This window comes from Urocampus carinirostris, chromosome 2 (assembly GCF_059441175.1).
Source record: "Urocampus carinirostris isolate Australia breed hairy pipefish chromosome 2, RoL_Ucar_1.0, whole genome shotgun sequence".
NCBI classification, from domain to species: domain Eukaryota; kingdom Metazoa; phylum Chordata; class Actinopteri; order Syngnathiformes; family Syngnathidae; genus Urocampus; species Urocampus carinirostris.
In genome coordinates, this window is record NC_142350.1 from 5,037,736 (window position 1) to 5,055,944 (window position 18,209).

At 41.1% G+C, this 18,209-nt stretch overlaps 1 protein-coding gene across 1 annotated transcript; it reads left to right on the top strand.

The window, feature by feature from the left end:
• Positions 1 to 850: 850 nt before the first annotated feature.
• zftraf1 (zinc finger TRAF-type and ring finger containing 1) lies at positions 851 to 16,839 on the top strand. The gene is made up of 6 exons (XM_088328497.1): positions 851 to 1,755; positions 6,324 to 6,418; positions 6,514 to 6,657; positions 6,726 to 6,937; positions 13,509 to 13,687; positions 15,447 to 16,839. The coding sequence occupies exons 1-6, from the start codon at positions 1,513 to 1,515 to the stop codon at positions 15,654 to 15,656; spliced, it is 1,083 nt and encodes a 360-aa protein (XP_088184623.1). The 5' UTR covers positions 851 to 1,512; the 3' UTR covers positions 15,657 to 16,839.
• The last annotated feature ends 1,370 nt before the right edge of the window (positions 16,840 to 18,209 follow it).

Below are 18,209 nucleotides of genomic sequence, written 5' to 3' on the forward strand. Positions count from 1 at the left end.
ATTCTGACCGGTGTTATGCCGAGAAATGCATCCCTGCCGAGATATGTATCCCCTCGCTACTATAACCACTTTTACCTCGTTTTATCTCACAACAAATACAAAGACTGAATGGTTTAAGTTGTATAACATTACCAAAAAAATGAAGACGAAGTGGTTTTTGTTATATGTTCGCCATTACATTCCCGAAAAGTGATATAAAATGGAGATAAAACAAGGTTATGGTAGGTTATAGTAGCGTGAGATGCAAATCTCGGCAGGGATGCATTTCTCGGCATAACACTGGCCAATTATCCTGACATGCATGTTTTTTGGAATGTGAAAGGAAACCGGGGTGCCCGGAGGAAATCTACGCAGGCGCGGGGAGAACATGCAAACTCTGCACGGGTAGGCTGCGCTCTCTGGAATCGAGGCCTGGAGCTCAGCGCCACGGGGCTGCGCGGTGCCGATGGCTGGGTGGTTATTTTAGTATACTGCCAAGTAAAACTAGTAATTTTATTTCCCAAAACAAATCAAACGGGTCCAAATTTGGTAAATTTAAGGAGAAAATTTCCCCCCGAACTTTTATCTACACAACTTGTACTTGTAAAAACACGGTAAACCATTCAAAATACCGCGATTCGCATAAGAAATCCCGTCACAAGTCCCAACAAGCCACGATGTGTTTATTTATTTATTTAATTTTTTGGGGGGGAGGGGGGTCATCAAAGCTCCTTATAACCTCGTCGTAATCGCCGACGTACTCGGAAACGGCTTTTAAAAGAAGTCACCTGACACAACTTTATGCAGCTTTTCAAAGCCCTCTTTCTTACACTGCGCATGCGCACTTCCAACTCTTTAAATACCCCCAAGTCATCACAACAAAACATTTCGCCGTTTACCGATTCGACACTAAGGAAGCGAGGGGGGAGACGAGCTTAAAAGCGGCCATTTTCAGCAAATATAACGTTAATAAAATTATAAATAATGTCATTTGATTTTTTTAATAAGCCCCACTTTGACACGGAGTGGTAGAATAGCAACCAATAAAACAAGAGAGGGGGGGACAAAATGGCCGCGTGAAGCCGAGGGACGAAGGGACAACAAGAACCGGATAGGACACTTTGGACTTGGGGGGGCAGCCAAACCGAGACTGGAGAAGGGAAGGGAGACCCCCCCCCCAACCAAACCCTAAAAAAAACAAAGAGAGACCCCCCCCCCCTTCAAAGAAACAGCTGAGTTCTTGTTCCGGCTGTCCTCCCCAGCCTACTGGAGGGCTCTGTGTCAACTAGCTAGCCGCACCGTAAGTCCTTCCCCTCCACCCTCTGTTGACATTTGATCGGTTCCGAGTCTTAAAAAAGCTGAAAATTCGCTCAAAACAATAAAGAACATTTGGTTTGAGTTCCTTAGCGTTAACGTGGATGGTAGCCAGCCAGGTAGCTAGCCAGGTAGCTAGCTAGCTGTTAGCATCACAGCTAACTATAGTGAGGGAGGGGGGGTGGTTGGTTATACGAAAGAAGTTCTGAACCGGTTTGGATGTCCGTAATGGAAGACAACGATATGTTGTGCCTGCCCGGTGGCTCCGGAGCACCCGAGGCGCCTTTGGCAGGGAAAGGGATCGGTCTGGGACCGGAGGAGATCGGGACCCGGCCTGAGGACGAGCCCCCCAAGAAGAAGACCAAAGTGCCAGATGGCGAGTCCGGGAAACTGGAGGAGAGACTTTACTCGGTTCTCCGCTGCACCGTGTGCCTAGACTTGCCCGAGGTGTCTGTTTTTCAGGTAAACGTTTCACAAACATGCACACCCCACTTTAGACCTTCTCCCATTTAAAAATGGGAAACCTGATGATGTTGGATTTCTGAAAATGCAACACGGTCCCCTAAGCAGGCTTCTACAAACCCCCTTTCTCGTCCTCAAAAGTTTTTCACCTGATTTTGCAATAACCTTCAACTAAAGCTATTCTCAAATGAAAGTAGTCCCCACTCTCTGCCCAAGCCCCCTCCCTAGCAACTGTCTTTGAAGCCCACCCCAAAGTCAACCATGCATACAATTTAATTTCATGTGCAAGCACAAGCAGCAAAATCAGAATCACTTTTATTATTATTGTATTGCTAAGATGAAAACAGTTTACACTCCAGTTGGTCAAAATATAAAATATAAAGAATCACGAGTAAAATAATATATATAAAGTTTTTTGCCTCTACACCATCAAGATATTGCACATAAAACTGTAAAAAGTCAACATTACAAATGAAAACTGCTCAAAATTATTGAATTTTTAATCTAGTGAAAATAAAGTGCAATGTAAAAAAACCTTCAGTACTAAAATGAAATTATTCTTCTGCATACAAAATACTTTGACACAACTGTTACAGAAACAGGTCATGAACACCTAAAATAAAAACTACATAACCAGAATATTGCACTTAATATACACTTAAAGTTCATTTAAAGCCATGGAATACTGTCCTTTAAAAATAACTCCATGCACATTTGAACCTGGTGTAATCTATGAAATCAGTTTTAAACTAGATTTAAATTATATATAGTAAAAATAAATGGAAAAAATCAGGATACTACTACTAAAAGTGATGTATTTCTTAAAAAATACAAATGGAACAAAATCCGGGCAGCATGGCGGCGCAGTGGTTAGCGCATGTGCGGCACAGTTCTGAGTTAATGAGATCGAACATTCCTTTGTGGAGTTTGCATGTTTTCCCCATGCTTGCGTTGGTTTCCTCCAGACTCTCCGGTTTCCTCCCACATTCCCAAAAACATGCATGTCTGGTTAATTGGCCGGTCCTAACTGTCCCTAGGTGTGAATGAGCGAACAAATTGTCTGTCCTTGTGTGCCCTGCGACTGGCTGGCAACCAGTTCAGGGTGTCCCCTGCCCACTGCCCGAAGATAGCTGGGATGGGCTCCAGCACCCCCGCGACCCTACTGAGGATAAGCGGTGCAGATAATGGATGGATGGATGGAACAAAATCCCAATTTGGCCCTAAAGCTTAGGGTGTGATTAGTTTGTATTTGATTTATATCACGATTCTCAATAATTGCGATTCTAAAAGTATTGCAATTCAATGTAATTGATGATTGCGATTTCATTTTCTTAAAAGAATTAGCAACTTAAATCATACACTTCTCTGACAATAAATGATGTTCAATCAATGCAAATCAGTCTAATCCGGTAGCTGACATCAATGAAAACATAACATGTACAATGAAACTGGTTTACAGCCACAAAATGTCATCAACTGAAATGTCTAAGTAACACAAATGTGGTCTTTTAATGATCCTATTTACAGTTAACACTGTAGGATGATAAAATAAAATGGAGCCTCTAAACAAAAAAAGCACCAGTGTAACCTATGACGTTAAAATCAAGATCCTTCAAATTCAACATATAAAGTATCTATCTATCTATCTATCTATCTATCTATCTATATTTTTTTCAAAACGCTGAGCGCTCCAGTTAAAGATTGCTGTCCAAGGTGATGCGTTAAGGTAATAAATGACAAAATTTATGCAATGCTCTCCCACGTTTTTACGTCTCGGATATGACGTCGCAAAAATCGATTCTGGGAAGAAAGGTTGACTTTAAAAATCGCAAAAAATGAAATCACAATATATAGATGGGGCATTTTTTTGTCCCTCCCCTATATGCTGCAATGTTTTGTTTGAGTCGTCCTTAAAGAGTTAAATGAAATATTTTCTCTATCAAGTAAGTATTAACAAAGCCCAACTGATTTCAAAGAGACCCTATGCTTTATTTTCCACTGCGCCTATCTTATTTTTGAGCAAAGCTGTTTGGGGCTGAACACATTAGGTAGGTGGAAAAGACGAAAAAAAAATCCTGATTTGGCTTTCAAAAAAAAAAAAAATCCTGACTTAGCTTGCCTTGTAAAATGTTAGAAATCCTAAAAGGTGAAAAGAAATCCCAACCTTAGCTTTCCTTAAAAATGAGTAAATCTGGAACTCCTAACTTAGTTTAAAAAATAAAAAGTAGTAAGGAAAAAGGAAAAATATCCCGTTTTGATTCCTTTAAAATTACAAAAGAAATGAAACAATTTTTATTTTAAAATGCTTAAAGATAAAACAAAATCCTAACTTGCACTGTGGGACTGTAGTTTGATTTTTGACATATTTTGGTCTTATTTTCATAGTACAATTTTTGTAGTATTTCTGTAGTTTGCAGTATTTCAGTTTCGTAGTAGTACTTCTGTAATTTTCCTCGAGTAATGTTTTGCATTATAGTATTATGTAGTGGTATTTTTGTAGTATTTTTGTAGTATTTTCAAAGCTGTATTTGAGTAGTATTTTGTACACTTAAGAAATATTACAAAATTACTACCATGGAAATACTGCAAAAATACTTTTAGAGAAATACTACAGAAATTCCATTACTGTAATACCATAACACACAACAAATACTACAAAAATATGATTACAGAAATATGACAGAATAACCACAAAAATGAAATATAGTATTTTTTCGACAAATGTTACAGATTAACTGAAAGAAATCTATGAAAATACTACAAAATTATTACAGTCATACAAACAAACATACCCAAAAAACATGAAAATACTACCAAATAAATGAAAAAATTAGATAAGGGTCCAGGATTATTTAACCCAATGCGGCCCCTGACTCAAAATGGTTGCCCACCTCTACGCCATTCAGCGACATCTAGTCAAGTCGTGTTTATTTGTGACGCCCTTATTCACTAGAAATCTCAAAGGGCTGCACAGACAATACACAGTCTAGTGGTCAAATTTTACACACTGCCATTAAAAATAACTTGTGCACATTATAATCCGATGTAAGGTAACAAACGAGTTTTGATCATGAATAAAATAAAAAATGTTTTTAAAACAAAATCCAAATACTATTACTAAAAGTGATGCATTTCTGAAGAAAAAACTTAACAAAATCCTAATTTGGCCTTAAATTGGAAAAGATGAAAAAGAAATCCTCATTTAGCTTTCCTTAAACGGGCAGTGTACAATAAGTAGTGCCTTTCATTCAGAAACAACATTCATTTGAATACTAGGCAAAAATCCATGAATTATACCAATGTTCCTTTTCATATAAAAAACAGATTAGAATTTTTTTCCACCTAAGGTGGTCGAAATGTTCGTCTAGCAACTTGCTGCTATGCTTTTGTTTGTTTACTTCGCATTGGACAATACAGTGCCCTCTAGTGGTCAAATATTACACACTGGGGATTTAAGAAAATCATAAAAGATGAAAAATATGTCATGATTTGGCTTTCCGTGGAAAGAAACTAAAAAATGAAAAGCCCACACGATTAAAAAAAGGTTAACTTTGCTTATTTCTTTAAAAAAGAAGTAAACAATATTTCGTTTGGAATTCTTAAAATGATTTAAAAAATAATAAAGATAAAATAATTGTTATTTGTATCCAAGTAAAAACAACCCTCATACATTTTTATGATTACTTAAAAATATTTGAAAAATGTAAATTAAAAGGTTTAAAAATGTCTTGTTGTACCACTAGTTTTTTTAAGAGTTAATATAGATACAATATTGAAAAGACGAAAAAAAAACGTAAATGCATTTGTACAAAATAATTGTTTATTAAAGGAAATTGTGTAAATACAGCTTGCTTTGTCTGTTGAAACGTTTCCTTATCTAGTCTTTCATGTTTGCCACTCGGCTGCAGGCTATGGGACGCTGCTACCCACTATTCTTGTTGTTTGCTGTAAAGCTTCGTATTTCAGTGTCACTCGCTTCCCAACAGATGCTCATGCAAGCGAAAATCACAAAATCTTGTCATTTGGACATAAGTTTCCACTGTTTCCTTCTTTAGTCTCTCATGTTAGCCACTTAGCTGCGAGCTGTGGTTCACTGCTACACGCTCATGTTATTAGCATCTGTGTGTATAGTTTGTTGTGTCCTTGAGTTAGCAAATTTTCTCCCACTCTTCAACTTGGGTCAGCCACTTGGCTGCAGGCTACAGCTCACTGCTAGCCGTTGTCTTCAGCTGTTGCTGCTTTCTTCTTCAGGGTCACTCGCCTTCCAAACTTTTCATGGAAGGGAAGGTCGCCAAAACCAGTGAATCAGACAAACCTTTTCACCACTCTTTCTTTCTAAAGTCTCTCATCTTAGCCACTAGGCTGCAGGCAATGGCTCGCCACTAACTGGTATCTTTATTGTTAACAGCTACTTGATGTACAGCTGCTACCTGCGCGTATAGGTCACAAAGTCTTGTGATTCTTTGCATTTTTTCCCCATTGTTTCCTCCTCTAGCCACTCACGCTAGCCTTCAGGCTGCAGATTATGGTGAATTATTTCACACTGTCTCTTTAATGTCACAATTCAGTGTACCAATGGTCATCTGATGTGTGGCGGCTGCTTCATTCACCTGCTGGCTGACTCCCGCCTCAAGGAAGAGCAAGCCACCTGTCCCAATTGCAGGTAGGGCTGCGGCGAAGGCCCCCCCCCCCCGCTTGGTGGCACCAGCAAGTCAGGATGATAATCTTTGCAACTATGCTAACGTTTGCGCTCCTAAGGTGCGAGATCAGCAAGGCCCTGTGCTGCCGGAACCTGGCAGTAGAGAAGGCGGTCAGCGAGCTCCCTACCGACTGCAACTTCTGTCTTAAACAGTTCCCCAGGTCCAGTCTAGAGAGACATCAAAGGGACGAGTGCCAGGACAGGTGAGCAATGAATGCAGAAAAAACTTGGAGCGGTTCCGGCTAACTTTTTCCCCCTTCTCTCTCCCCAGGTTAACGGAGTGCAAGTACAAGCGCATTGGGTGCCCGTGGCAGGGCCCCTACCATGAGGTGCCGGACCACCAGGGTGAGTGCTCCCATCCCACCAAGACGGGCATGGAACTGATGAATATCCTGGGAGAGATGGACCTCAACCACCAAAAAGACATGAAGCTCTACAAATGCATATTCAGCCTCCTCTGCTATGAGGAGATCGGATTCACAGGTAAGCCAAACCAAATATTAAATGTGTTCAATTTAGAGCTTGACCGATTATTGGTTAGGACGATTATTGGCACCGAAATTGGGGAATTTGACGGATACCGGTATTTGCATTTTCATTTATTCGCCGGGCCCATTACGTAGGCTCACATACAGCCGAGCCTTTCTTTCCCTCTCTCCTTCCTTCTGTATTACACGCTACCCACCTGCGCCTTCTGATGGGATAAGCAAGTGGATAAGCGACCGGGGGCGGAGCCACTAAGGGAGGTAAAAAAAATGTTCGAGCGGATTTAACAGCTGCAGCTCTGCTAACTCCTGTGTCCCCCCAACATGCCTGCAAGTCAAGTTTGCTGATAATATTGAGATTTTTAAAAGTCGATGGCAGAAGTGTGTGTGATTCAGATATGGTGTAAAAAGGTGGTTAACTTCTTTTAGGAAGCACCTTAAGGTGGAGACTGATATATTAGCTTTTATCATAACATTAGTTCCTCAATGAAGCGTGTGTGTTTGTGATTGAGAGAGCAAGAGTGGAAGGCTGAGGGATTAGTTGTGACCATAACATTAGTTCATCAATCTGGCTCTAAAACAGTAGTTAGTGTTTTGTTTTAGTGTTAATTGTGTTGAAATTCTAATTTGTTTTACTGTTAAATGTTTCAGAAAGCTATTGGTGTTTTGTTTGAATTTATAACAATATTCTTTGTTTATTTTTGCTTTATTGAAAATTTCCTATGTAAATTTGAACCTTTTACAGCAAACCAATATCGGCGCCAAATATCAGTCATCGGCCTCCTCTTAATCTAATAACCGGTCTCGGCCTTGAAAACCCCATATCGGTCGGTTCTTAGTTCAAATCAATTGTTCACATTTCTTATTTCTAATTGAGCACAATCTACGCATGCTGACAGAGAGGGTTTGGAAAAGCTTGGCCTAAATTCAGGCTTTCCCCAAGGAAAGCTCAGATAAAAACATTCCACTGTTCTCAAATATCTTCAAAAATTTTACACAAAATAATATATAAAATAAAAAACATTAAGAATGATTATGAAAATAATCGTGGAGTAATATATTAAATATATGAAACAACCATAATTACTTGTGTGGACAACATAGCTCAATATACTTGTAAAAAAGCTAGATATATAACATTTTTAAACCATTTACTGCATCTTCAAAGCAGTGCTTCAAATAGATAGATAGATAGATAGATAGATACTTTATTCATCCCCTAAGGGAAATTCACATTTCCAGCAGCATCCCTGAGCTGAGAACAATACAATAATAAAGCCAAAAGAAAACAATATACAAATACCCAGTGTGACGTGCAAATGCCCACTTTAGCATGTTATATAGATTAACTAAAAAGTGCTACACAGAACACATAATGCAGTAAGATCCAATGTAGGTGGTGTGGTTTAATGTGGGCCTTTACTCTGCCGGGTGGAGTTAAAGAGCCTCATGGCATGAGGAAGAAAAGATCTCTTCAGTCTGTCCGTAGTCTGTCACTGAAACTGCTCTTCTGTCCGGAGATAATGCTGTGAAGCGGATGCGATGGATTGTCCATGATTGACCTCAGCTTTTTCAGTGCCTGTCTCTCAGCTGCTGTTGTTAGGCTGTCCAGCTCTTTGCCCACAACAGAGCTCGCTTTCCTAGCCAGTTTATTGAGACGAGAGGCATCCTTCTTCTTGACGCTGCCTCCCCAACACGCTGCCGCATAGAAGAGGGCGCTTGCCACTACTGTCTCATAGAATATTTTCAGGAGCTTTTTGCAGATGTTGAAGGAGGCCAGCCTTCTGAGGAAGTAAAGTCGGCTTTGCCCTTTCCTACATAGAGCTTCTGTGTTGGCAGTCCAGTCCAGTTTGTTGTCCAGCTGCACACCCAGGTATTTGTAGGTCTGGACAAATTCTACACATTCTCCCTTGATGGTTACAGGAACCGGGTGAGTTCTGGTTCTCCTGAAGTCCACCACCATCTCTCTGGTCTTGGTGGTGTTTAGGTGCAGGTGGTTTGCGTCGCTCCATCGGACAAAGTCCTGAATCAATTTCCTGTACTCCTCCTCCTGCCCGTTTCTGATACATTCCACGATCGCAGTGTCATCGGCAAACTTTTGCACATGGCAGGACTCAGAGTTGTACTTAAAGTCCGATGTATATAGAATGAATAGGAACGGAGAGAGAACGGTCCCCTGCGGAGATCCTGTGCTGCTAACCACGGTGTCCGATGTACAGCCCCCCTGTTTCACATACTGCGGTCTGCCTGTCAGGTAGTCAGTAATCCATTCTACAAGGTGTGAGCTAACTCCCATCTCTGTCAATTTCCTACTCAGTAGCAGAGGCTGTATGGTATTGAAGGCACTAGAGAAGTCCAAAAATGTAATCCTCACAGCCCCCTTCGCCCTATCCAGGTGAGAGAGGGATCGGTGTAACATGTATAATATAGCATCCTCCACTCCCACCTTCTCCTGGTAAGCAAATTGCAGTGGGTCGATGGCGTGACGGACCTGTAGCCTCAGGTGGTGCAGCAGCAGCCGCTCCATGGTCTTCATCACATGTGATGTCAGGGCGACTGGCCTGAAGTCGTTGAGTTCCTCTGGTCTTGATTTCTTTGGGACTGGGATGATGCAGGATGTTTTCCACAGCTGAGGGACCCTCCCCTGTTCAAGGCTCAGGTTGAAGATGCGCTGTAGAGGGTCTCCCAGCTCAGACGCACAGGCTTTCAGCAGTCGGGGGGATATTCCATCCGGACCAGCTGCCTTGCTGGTTCGTAGCCTTCTCAGCTCCCCACACACCTGGGCTGAAGTTATTTTTAGTGGGGGGATGTCTTCCATGCTAGTGTCCAGAGGGGGAGGGGGAAGGACAGCTGCACAACTCAGGGGTGAGGATGAGGCGGAGTGGTCAAACCTGTTGAAAAAGTTGTTCAACTGGTTGACTCGCCCCACATCTATATCCACAGCCACTCCCTGCTTGGTGCTGCAGCCAGTAATTGTTTTCATCCCTTCCCACACCTCCTTCATGTTGTTGTTCAGCAGCTTTTTCTCCAACTTCCTCCTGTACTGCTCCTTCCCTTTCCGGAGCTGGACTTTGAGCTCCTTCTGTACTCGTTTTAGCTCCTGATGATCACCATTTTTAAAGGCCCTCTTCTTTTGGTTCAGAAGGCACTTGATGTCTCTCGTGATCCAGGGCTTGTTGTTGGCATAGCAGCGTACAGTCTTTATAGGAACAACATTGTCCATGCAGAACTTAATGTAGTCAGTAGTGCAGTTTGCCATCTCCTCAATGTCCCCACTGCTGGACCCTAGCAGGACATCCCAGTCCGTACATCCAAAGCAGTCTCTCAGAGCCTGCTCTGCCTCGGTGGACCATTTTCTAAATGAGCGTGTGGTTGTTGGTAGCCTCCTCACTCTTGGTTTGTACTGTGGTTTAAGCAGAATGAGGTTGTGGTCTCCTTTTCCAAGGGCAGGCAGTGGTTTAGCGCTGTATGCATTTTTTATATTCGCATACAGAAGGTCAATAGTCCTATTTCCCCTGGTCTTGCAGTTCACATACTGGACGAAAGAGGGCAGTGTCTTATCAAGAGTCACGTGGTTGAAGTCCCTAACCCTAACACTAAATGCACTCAGTCGGACGATGTTTTTGTATTTCGCAATTCTTTCCTTCTCGGACTTGATCTTTGTCAATTTTTCCACTTTTCCTTTCCTTAGAAGCAACTTTTTTGGGACCCATTTTTATGGGCAGAAGAAGGAAATAAACAAAATTACAATAAAATGAGATGTGGTCCCTCTCCAATTGGGAAATATTAAGTGATAATATAAAATTGAGGCTGTAATGAATTTGGGAAGATAGTGCATGGTTTATTAGTACCATTTGATTTTATATTGTAATGTTTTGGCCACTTCAATGGTTATGGCTCCCAGATATAGGGAAATTGTCATATATTTTGCTCATTTTCCTTTTTTTTTCCTTGCTAAGCTTTTTCTTTGTTAGCCAAGTTCCCTTCTTCTTTCCCTTTCCTTTTTTCATTTGTTTTTTGTTATTTCTTTGCTTTTTCCCATTTTTTACATCTTTCCTATACATAAAAAAATCAATTGATCATGTTAGGGGACATTTTGTTATTTTGCGTCTCCTAGTGGTTAAAAAAAGCTTTATTAATTAAAAGAACTAACGTTTACAACTAAGTTAATGCCACTTACTAAGAATGAAATCTTAGTCAAGACGTGTGTGACATGATAATCTAGTTCATCTTTTAATCCGGAAAATATGGTGTTTGCACAAACAGGTTGTGTCCCCTCGCTTACTTTTTATAATGTGTGTGAGGCACTGGAGAGCTTGGCCAAGATAATATTCTAAGCATTTATGTGCGTCATTATAATATCTTGTGATTTTTATAGTAGTAATAGCACAACTTGGTTGTGTTTCATTTCTACTTTTGCATTGGAGTGCTTGGTCCTAATTCCCAAGTATGTATTATTGAATAATAACTTGTTTCTTTGTTACTCAAGCTACTAAGGTGTAGCTGAATGCAGCTCTTTTGTGGTCCCTGGAAGTTTTTCTAAAATGTTTGATAAAGGAAAATGATGTAGGACAAACATGACACAAACCTTAACATTTTCTAATAGATATACAGAAAACCGTTATTAATACACTCTTCGGTTATTGCTGGTTCACTGCTTTGCCAATTTTGAATTTAATTTTCTTTATTGACATTGATGTACGTGAACATGTTCAGGGCAGACAGCAATCAGCAAATGCTATCACAGGGGCAGGTTAGGGAAAGCTTTGTGCATTCGGTGGGCGTGCCTGCCTGTGTGATAGGCTGGCACAAACAGCGAGGGTGGCTTCACGTGTCAATGTGTCCACCCTCAACAAACTGGGAAACATTGCAGCAGCTTGTAGCTTTAGCATTGTAGCTTTGCATTGAAGATAAATTTGCCAATTAAATCGGACTCTAAGGAAAGTCAGAAGAGCTCAATGAATGGTAATCATCAGCCGGTGCTCCGTCGTTTGTTATCTGGTCTGGGAAGGGACTGAGGCGATAGCAAGGCCACAGGTCCAGCCTACTGGTACGGCTAGGGTAACAACTCTCTTAAGCCACCCTGCTTAGCCTGTATCTCACCAACGCTAGATCCATTACCCATGAAACGGATGACCGGGAGCAACAACTTATGGGAAACCGCTACAATTATGATGGTTGGATTTGATCATCGCAGAGACCTGGCTGAAATCTTGGTTACCTGTTGCCAGCGTGCTGTTAGCCAGCCGCTCTCTGTATCGCTTTCTTGCGCTGAAAGGAAAAGTCCTCCAATTTTGTTGTACTTTTGTTTAATGACAATAAAGGCAATTCATTCTCTAGTTGTTATTTTGTTACTCGTATACTCTCAGTCAGCAAGGACATAATCTCGAGCTAAGTTTGATCTTTAGGGGCCTAATTATGGGGCAGATTTTCACTTTTCACTGGTGGTTCTGCTTCCCATTAACCACGATAACCGAGGGATTACTGTATACTGGAGGTAGGCAAACTATGGCCCGTGGTCCACATGCGGCCCGGCAGTTTTTTTTCATCTTTCCGACCCAACAAGAAAGGTAAAAATATAATGATAAAAAATATCGTAGCAAAAGTACTTTATAAACTGTTTTTGGGTGCTAACATTGTCCCCATTGTGGTTTTGTGTGCCTACTACTCAAATACTACCAGCTCGGTGGCCTTGGGGGTAGGGCGCCCACCCCGAGACTGGGAGGTCGCTGGTTCAAGCCTCGGCCGAGTCATACCTAAGACTTACAACATTGGTACTCATTGCCTCCCTGCTTGGCGCTCGGCATTAGGGGTTGGAATTGGGGGGTTTGGTCACCTAATGACTCCCAGCACATCAGTTGGGTTGAGCAAGGGGACTGGGAATCCCCTCCTCTGTGTCATTCGGGAGAGTCAGAAATATGAACGTGTTTCTGACTCCAGCCACCTCCCTCTAGGGCAGACCTGGGCACTCCGGTCCTGGAGGACCGTATGTTCTGCATGATTTTTGAGGTTTCTCTGATCCAATACAGGTGATTCCAATCACCAGTATCGTTAACGAGCACTTGCTAGCTTGCTATCGAGGTTATAATTTGTATCACCTGAGTTAAAGAAGAGCAAACTTCAAAATCTGGCAGGACGTATGGCCCTCCAGGACCGGAGTGCACAGGTCTGCTCTAGGGGGATATGGCTCCAGTAGAAATAAATAAATAAATAAATATATATATATATAACATTGTCCCCATTGTGGTTTTGTGTGCCTACTACTCAAATACTACTACAGAAACACAGTATACCTAAACAGTATGTGCTGCCTCCCTAATAAGGCTCATATAATGCTTTTGATTTTTTATGGCTCCAAACATTTGAGGTTTTGTTTTGAACCTATTTGCCTCCATCAACACAGGGTTGCAGACCCCTGAGCTAAGATAACACCACTTGATAAGATCGAGTATTTTATTTTTTCCTTCTCCAAGGCATGTGTCACGTGACTTATCGTCGTGTCCTGTTTGGAAGTGAGTCTTTTCCCTCCTGTTGACCTCGCCCTTTCTTTTTTTGCCCGTATATGTTAGAGGTGCAATTCCGCTCTTACCGCACGGACGACTTCATCACTCGACTTTACTACGAGACGCCTCGCTTCACCCTCCTTAACCAGACTTGGGTCCTGAAGGCTCGCGTCAACGACTCTGAGAGAAACCCTAACCTTTCCTGCAAGAGAACGCTCTCCTTTCAACTTATACTCAAGAGCAAGGTGAGCAGGATTGGGAGCGTTATTTAGAAAAAGTAGTTATAGTTACTCATTACTTCTTCCAAAAACAAGCACAAAAACGTTCGTATGCAAACGCACACAAAAACGTGTTTAAACACACAAAATGTACTATGCACATTAAACGTACATAAAAACACATTAGTACGTAAAAACACAACAACGTACATTAACATGCACAAAAACGGACCTAAACACACAAAAACCAACATAAACATACAAAACTTATGTAAGTAATAAAGCTTACGTAAAGACGCACCTACACGTACGTAACGACCGTAACGGTAGCGGCACTGTAACGGGGTAAAACAAATAATTCCATTAATGTTAATGGTCCTAATTCCCAACACTGAAGGTGAGACACAAAAAGAACAATTCGGGTAATGCTGTCAAAATGATTTCACGTCCACCTGAGAGGGAGTGAAGTCGTGGAGTTGTTATAAGGTTGATTCCAAGGTCATCAACTGGTTTTGACGGCAACATCATAACGTGTTCACACACGCATTACAGGGATCATACTGGGGCTTGAAATACTTGAAAACGCTTGAATTTTAAGGTTGTGTTTTCAAAGTTTGAATTTTTAAGTGAAGCGCTTGTAAGTGCTTGAAATGTTTGCCATGTAAGGTGTTGGGTTAGGGTTAAGAGGGTTTGGGCTTTAAATGAGGGTTTTAACTGGTAAATGGTCTGGATTTATAAAGCGCTTTTCAAGTCAATGAAGACCTCCCAAAGTGCTTTACAATGTGTTTTACACTCACACATCAATAGGGAGGGAGTCAGCCATGCAAGGCGCCTACCTGCTTATTGGGGGCATTAGGATACAGTGTCTTGCCCAGGGACACTTCGCCGGGAATCGAACCTGCAACCTTTTGATCCCAAGACGAGCGCTCTACCTCCTGAGCTAATGCCGCCCAACCTTCTTTATGGTTCCAAAATGTGATTGGGGCCAGGGTTGGAAACTAAAGTTAAGGCTATTCGCCTTAACATGTGAAAGGTCCCCGGTTCGAGACCGGGTGGAAACCTTTGTTGGCCTGGAGAGGGATGGGCGCCACCAGGCTGTACTTGCCCCAGGCACACTACAGGAAATGGTGCCCGTATGACCATAGTGCCTAAAGGATCCACACCCATTAGACTGAATTTAGGGTTCTGAAATAGGGATAGGGCGAAGGTTACAGTTAGGTGTATCTGTGGGGTTAGGATCTAAGGTTTGAACTCCATATTAGAGTTCGAAACTAAATTTAGGCTTCCAAATTGGGTTTAAAGCTAGGGTTACAATTCTAAACAGGCTTAGAAGTAGGACTAGTAGCTAGGGTTTGGGCTTCAAATAAGGGGTTTAAACTTATTTTATGGTTTTGAAATAAGGTTGAGGGATAGAGACGTTAGGTATTTTCCCTTTAACCCTTGTCTTTATTTTTTTGCTTCCTTTTTTTCTTTTTTCCTTTTACTTGTTTTTGTTTTTTTACTTTTGTGGGTATAAAAATGAAAAAAAATGGTGAGGTTTGGTCTTTTTGAACCTCCCTTGTTTGTATTCTTTGTTCACTCGTTTTTGTTTGCACTGCACAATGCAGCGACATCTAGAGGTCAAATATCACTGTCCCTCTGTTGAAAAAAAAAAAACCAAGCATTTAAAGGAATTCTAGTGCCTTTAACTGAAAAAAAGCATTTTTGAGTGATAAATGTTTCTTAACCCGAGAAAAGGAGACCTTTAGTGTGATTCTTCCTGCTGTAAATGTGGTTCTCCCCTCAGGTGAACTCTGCCCTGGAGTGCTCGTTCCTGCTTCTCAAGGGCCCTTACAGCGACGCTCGCATCAATCCGGTAATCCATCACTACGCCTTCAGCAACGAGGAGCCCGAAACAGACTACGTGCCGCTTCCCATCTGCGATGCGGTGGAGTGCAACCGACTGCTGGCCGCCAAAAAGATCAACCTGCGCCTCTTCATCTTCCAGCTGCCGTAAACGCTGAAGCGAGCGCACAATCGAAAAGGTGAGAAGACCCCCCGTAGGAAACGGCAACAGGGGGCACCAAATGTGAAAAGCGGTTTCCGCTCGACTGCGATTGGTGGAGGAGTGGGACTCTTTTTATTTATATTTAATCACATTTAACTTTGTTTGTTTTTGGTATTTTGTGTTTTTGGTGTGAGATTTGGATTTGATGTTTTTTGCGCATAAAGGAAAGAAAAAATCCGCCCTACCTCACAGCATATGAAAATGGTTGAATTAATAACTTGATGGGGTGCATAAGAGTAAATAAAAAACCCCAAAATCTGAAAATAGAATTTCCCCTTTTTTTTTCACGCAATGTTGCAGAAATTTTAGTTTGCTTAAACCAAAACCAAGGGTTAGAGTCAGGGTAGAGCGTTAGGGTTGGGAAAAAGGGGTTGTTTTCAGTTGATAGTGGGGGTTGAGGTTGACAGTTAGGGTAGAGGGATGAGGTTAGGGTAAAGAGTTAAAGGTAAGGGGTTATGGTCAGGATAATGAATTAGGGGTTTGCTTAGGAGAGGGGAGAGGTTAGGGTTGAGTGTTCGGGGTTAGGGTAGAGAATTAGGGATTGCGTTATGCCTTAAGATTGAGTGTTAGCGTAAAGGGATGAAGTTTAGTGAAAAATAAGAATAGTGGGTTAGGGATTAAGCTAGAGGGTTAGGGAGTTTAGGGTTAGACTAGGGGGTTAGGGTGGAGGGCTGGGGTTTGGCTTAGGGTTAAGTGTTAGGGGGAGAGTGGGCTACGTCAAGATAATTTGACATTTACTGTATTTGCTAATGTTTTTCTTATCTAACCTCTCCCCTATACATGATTAACTTTTACCTATATTGACAGGAGGGCAAATCAATTTTCACCTCACCTTTTGTCTCTTTTATTCTCACAAATTCAAACTGAAAAAATTTGAAATTCTTAAAATCCTAAAAAATGCATTTTTTTTCTTTTTTTCTTTTTTTTTTTACATTATTTGATATTTACTGTATGTGCTTATTTTGTAACCACCAAAAATGTACTTTAAAATATATTGACTTCTACTTTGTCATTTTTCCCCTCAACTTTCAACTTTAAATTTTTTTTTTCATTCAAAATGTTTTCAAAATACTAAAAGATATTGTGCATTTACTACAATTATTTTGTGCATAAAAAGACTTTATAACAAGGATATTTTGAGTGTGTGTGGAGGCTTGTCGAGGGGGGTCCTTCCCTCTGCAGGACGTTACTTGAAGGAGCGCGTGTTACTAAATAGAATTTATTGTAAAGCAGACAGAAAATGCCCCGCCCCCTTGCTGTAATTTTAACGGGGGGTGGGGGGGGGGTGATTTAAAGCTCGGTCGGACTCTCATCTCACTACGGCTGTACATGTGCCTTTTATTAAGAATAGTATTAAAGCTCATCAACCTGCTTTTGTGTGAAAGTCATCCAAAACCAAAAATAGACCAAGAGGGATGGGGCTCATAAATTTATGACCCTCCTCCCTCAACCGCATGTATAATTGAAGGCATGGCAGCGGCGTTATGAAATCTGGATTTAATTTGAAAACCCGGTCGGGATGATGGATGCGTTTCACTGGCTCCAAATGGGAAATTTCTCCCACTTGACACACACACAGAGAGAGAGAGAAGAAAAGGGCAGGTAAGTCATTGGGGGGATTTTTACAGAGCGCTACTTATTTTTTTATTGTATGAGACAGGTGTACAAAATGTCAGTTTTGAATTGGTATGTTATACAGAAACAACATTTCTAGGAACTAAATGTACTAACAAGTCATAGCCTGCAGTCTAATGACGAGCAGGAGTGGCTAAAGAAGGAAACCATTGGGGATTAAAAAAGTAGAATACGACGCAAGCTGTGGTTACAAACTTACAATAGCAGCTAACACCTGTGTCTCATGTTGATATAATCTACACTACTGAAATGTTTACAAATAAAGATCTTTAATCACAAATTGAAACAATTTTGTTTGGAAATTTGAGCATAATAGAACAAGTAATAAAATATAAAATAATATTAATAAAATAATTAAAAAACAAAAAATATGTCTTTTTTTAACAAAACATTAAAGGGTTAGGGTTATATGGTCGAATTAAGTCTTCGTGGTTAGGGTAAAGCATTAGGGTTAGGGGGTTATGGTTATGTTAGAGAATTAGGGGTTGGGTTAGGGTGAATATAGGTTGAGAGTTAGGGTAGAGGGATAAGATTAGGGTTAAGGGTTAGGGTAGTGGGATAGGGTTAAGGCAGAGGGTTTGGAGCTAGGTAAGGGGATTAGCGTAGAGGGTTATGGGTTTGGCTCTAGGGCTAATTTTAGGATTAAGGTAGAGGAATTAGGTTTGGGGTAAGAGATACGCGGTCATGGTTAGGGGAGAGAATTGGGGCTTGTGTTAAGGGTTAGGGTTAAGATAGTGTAAGGGAGCAAAGGGCAGAGTGGGGTTAATAACTTAAATAAAATAAAAGTTTACATTGTTATACTTAATTTTTCTTTGTTATATGTTAATGTGAGCTTTGATGTATTTCTTGATTTATTTTTTTTTCACA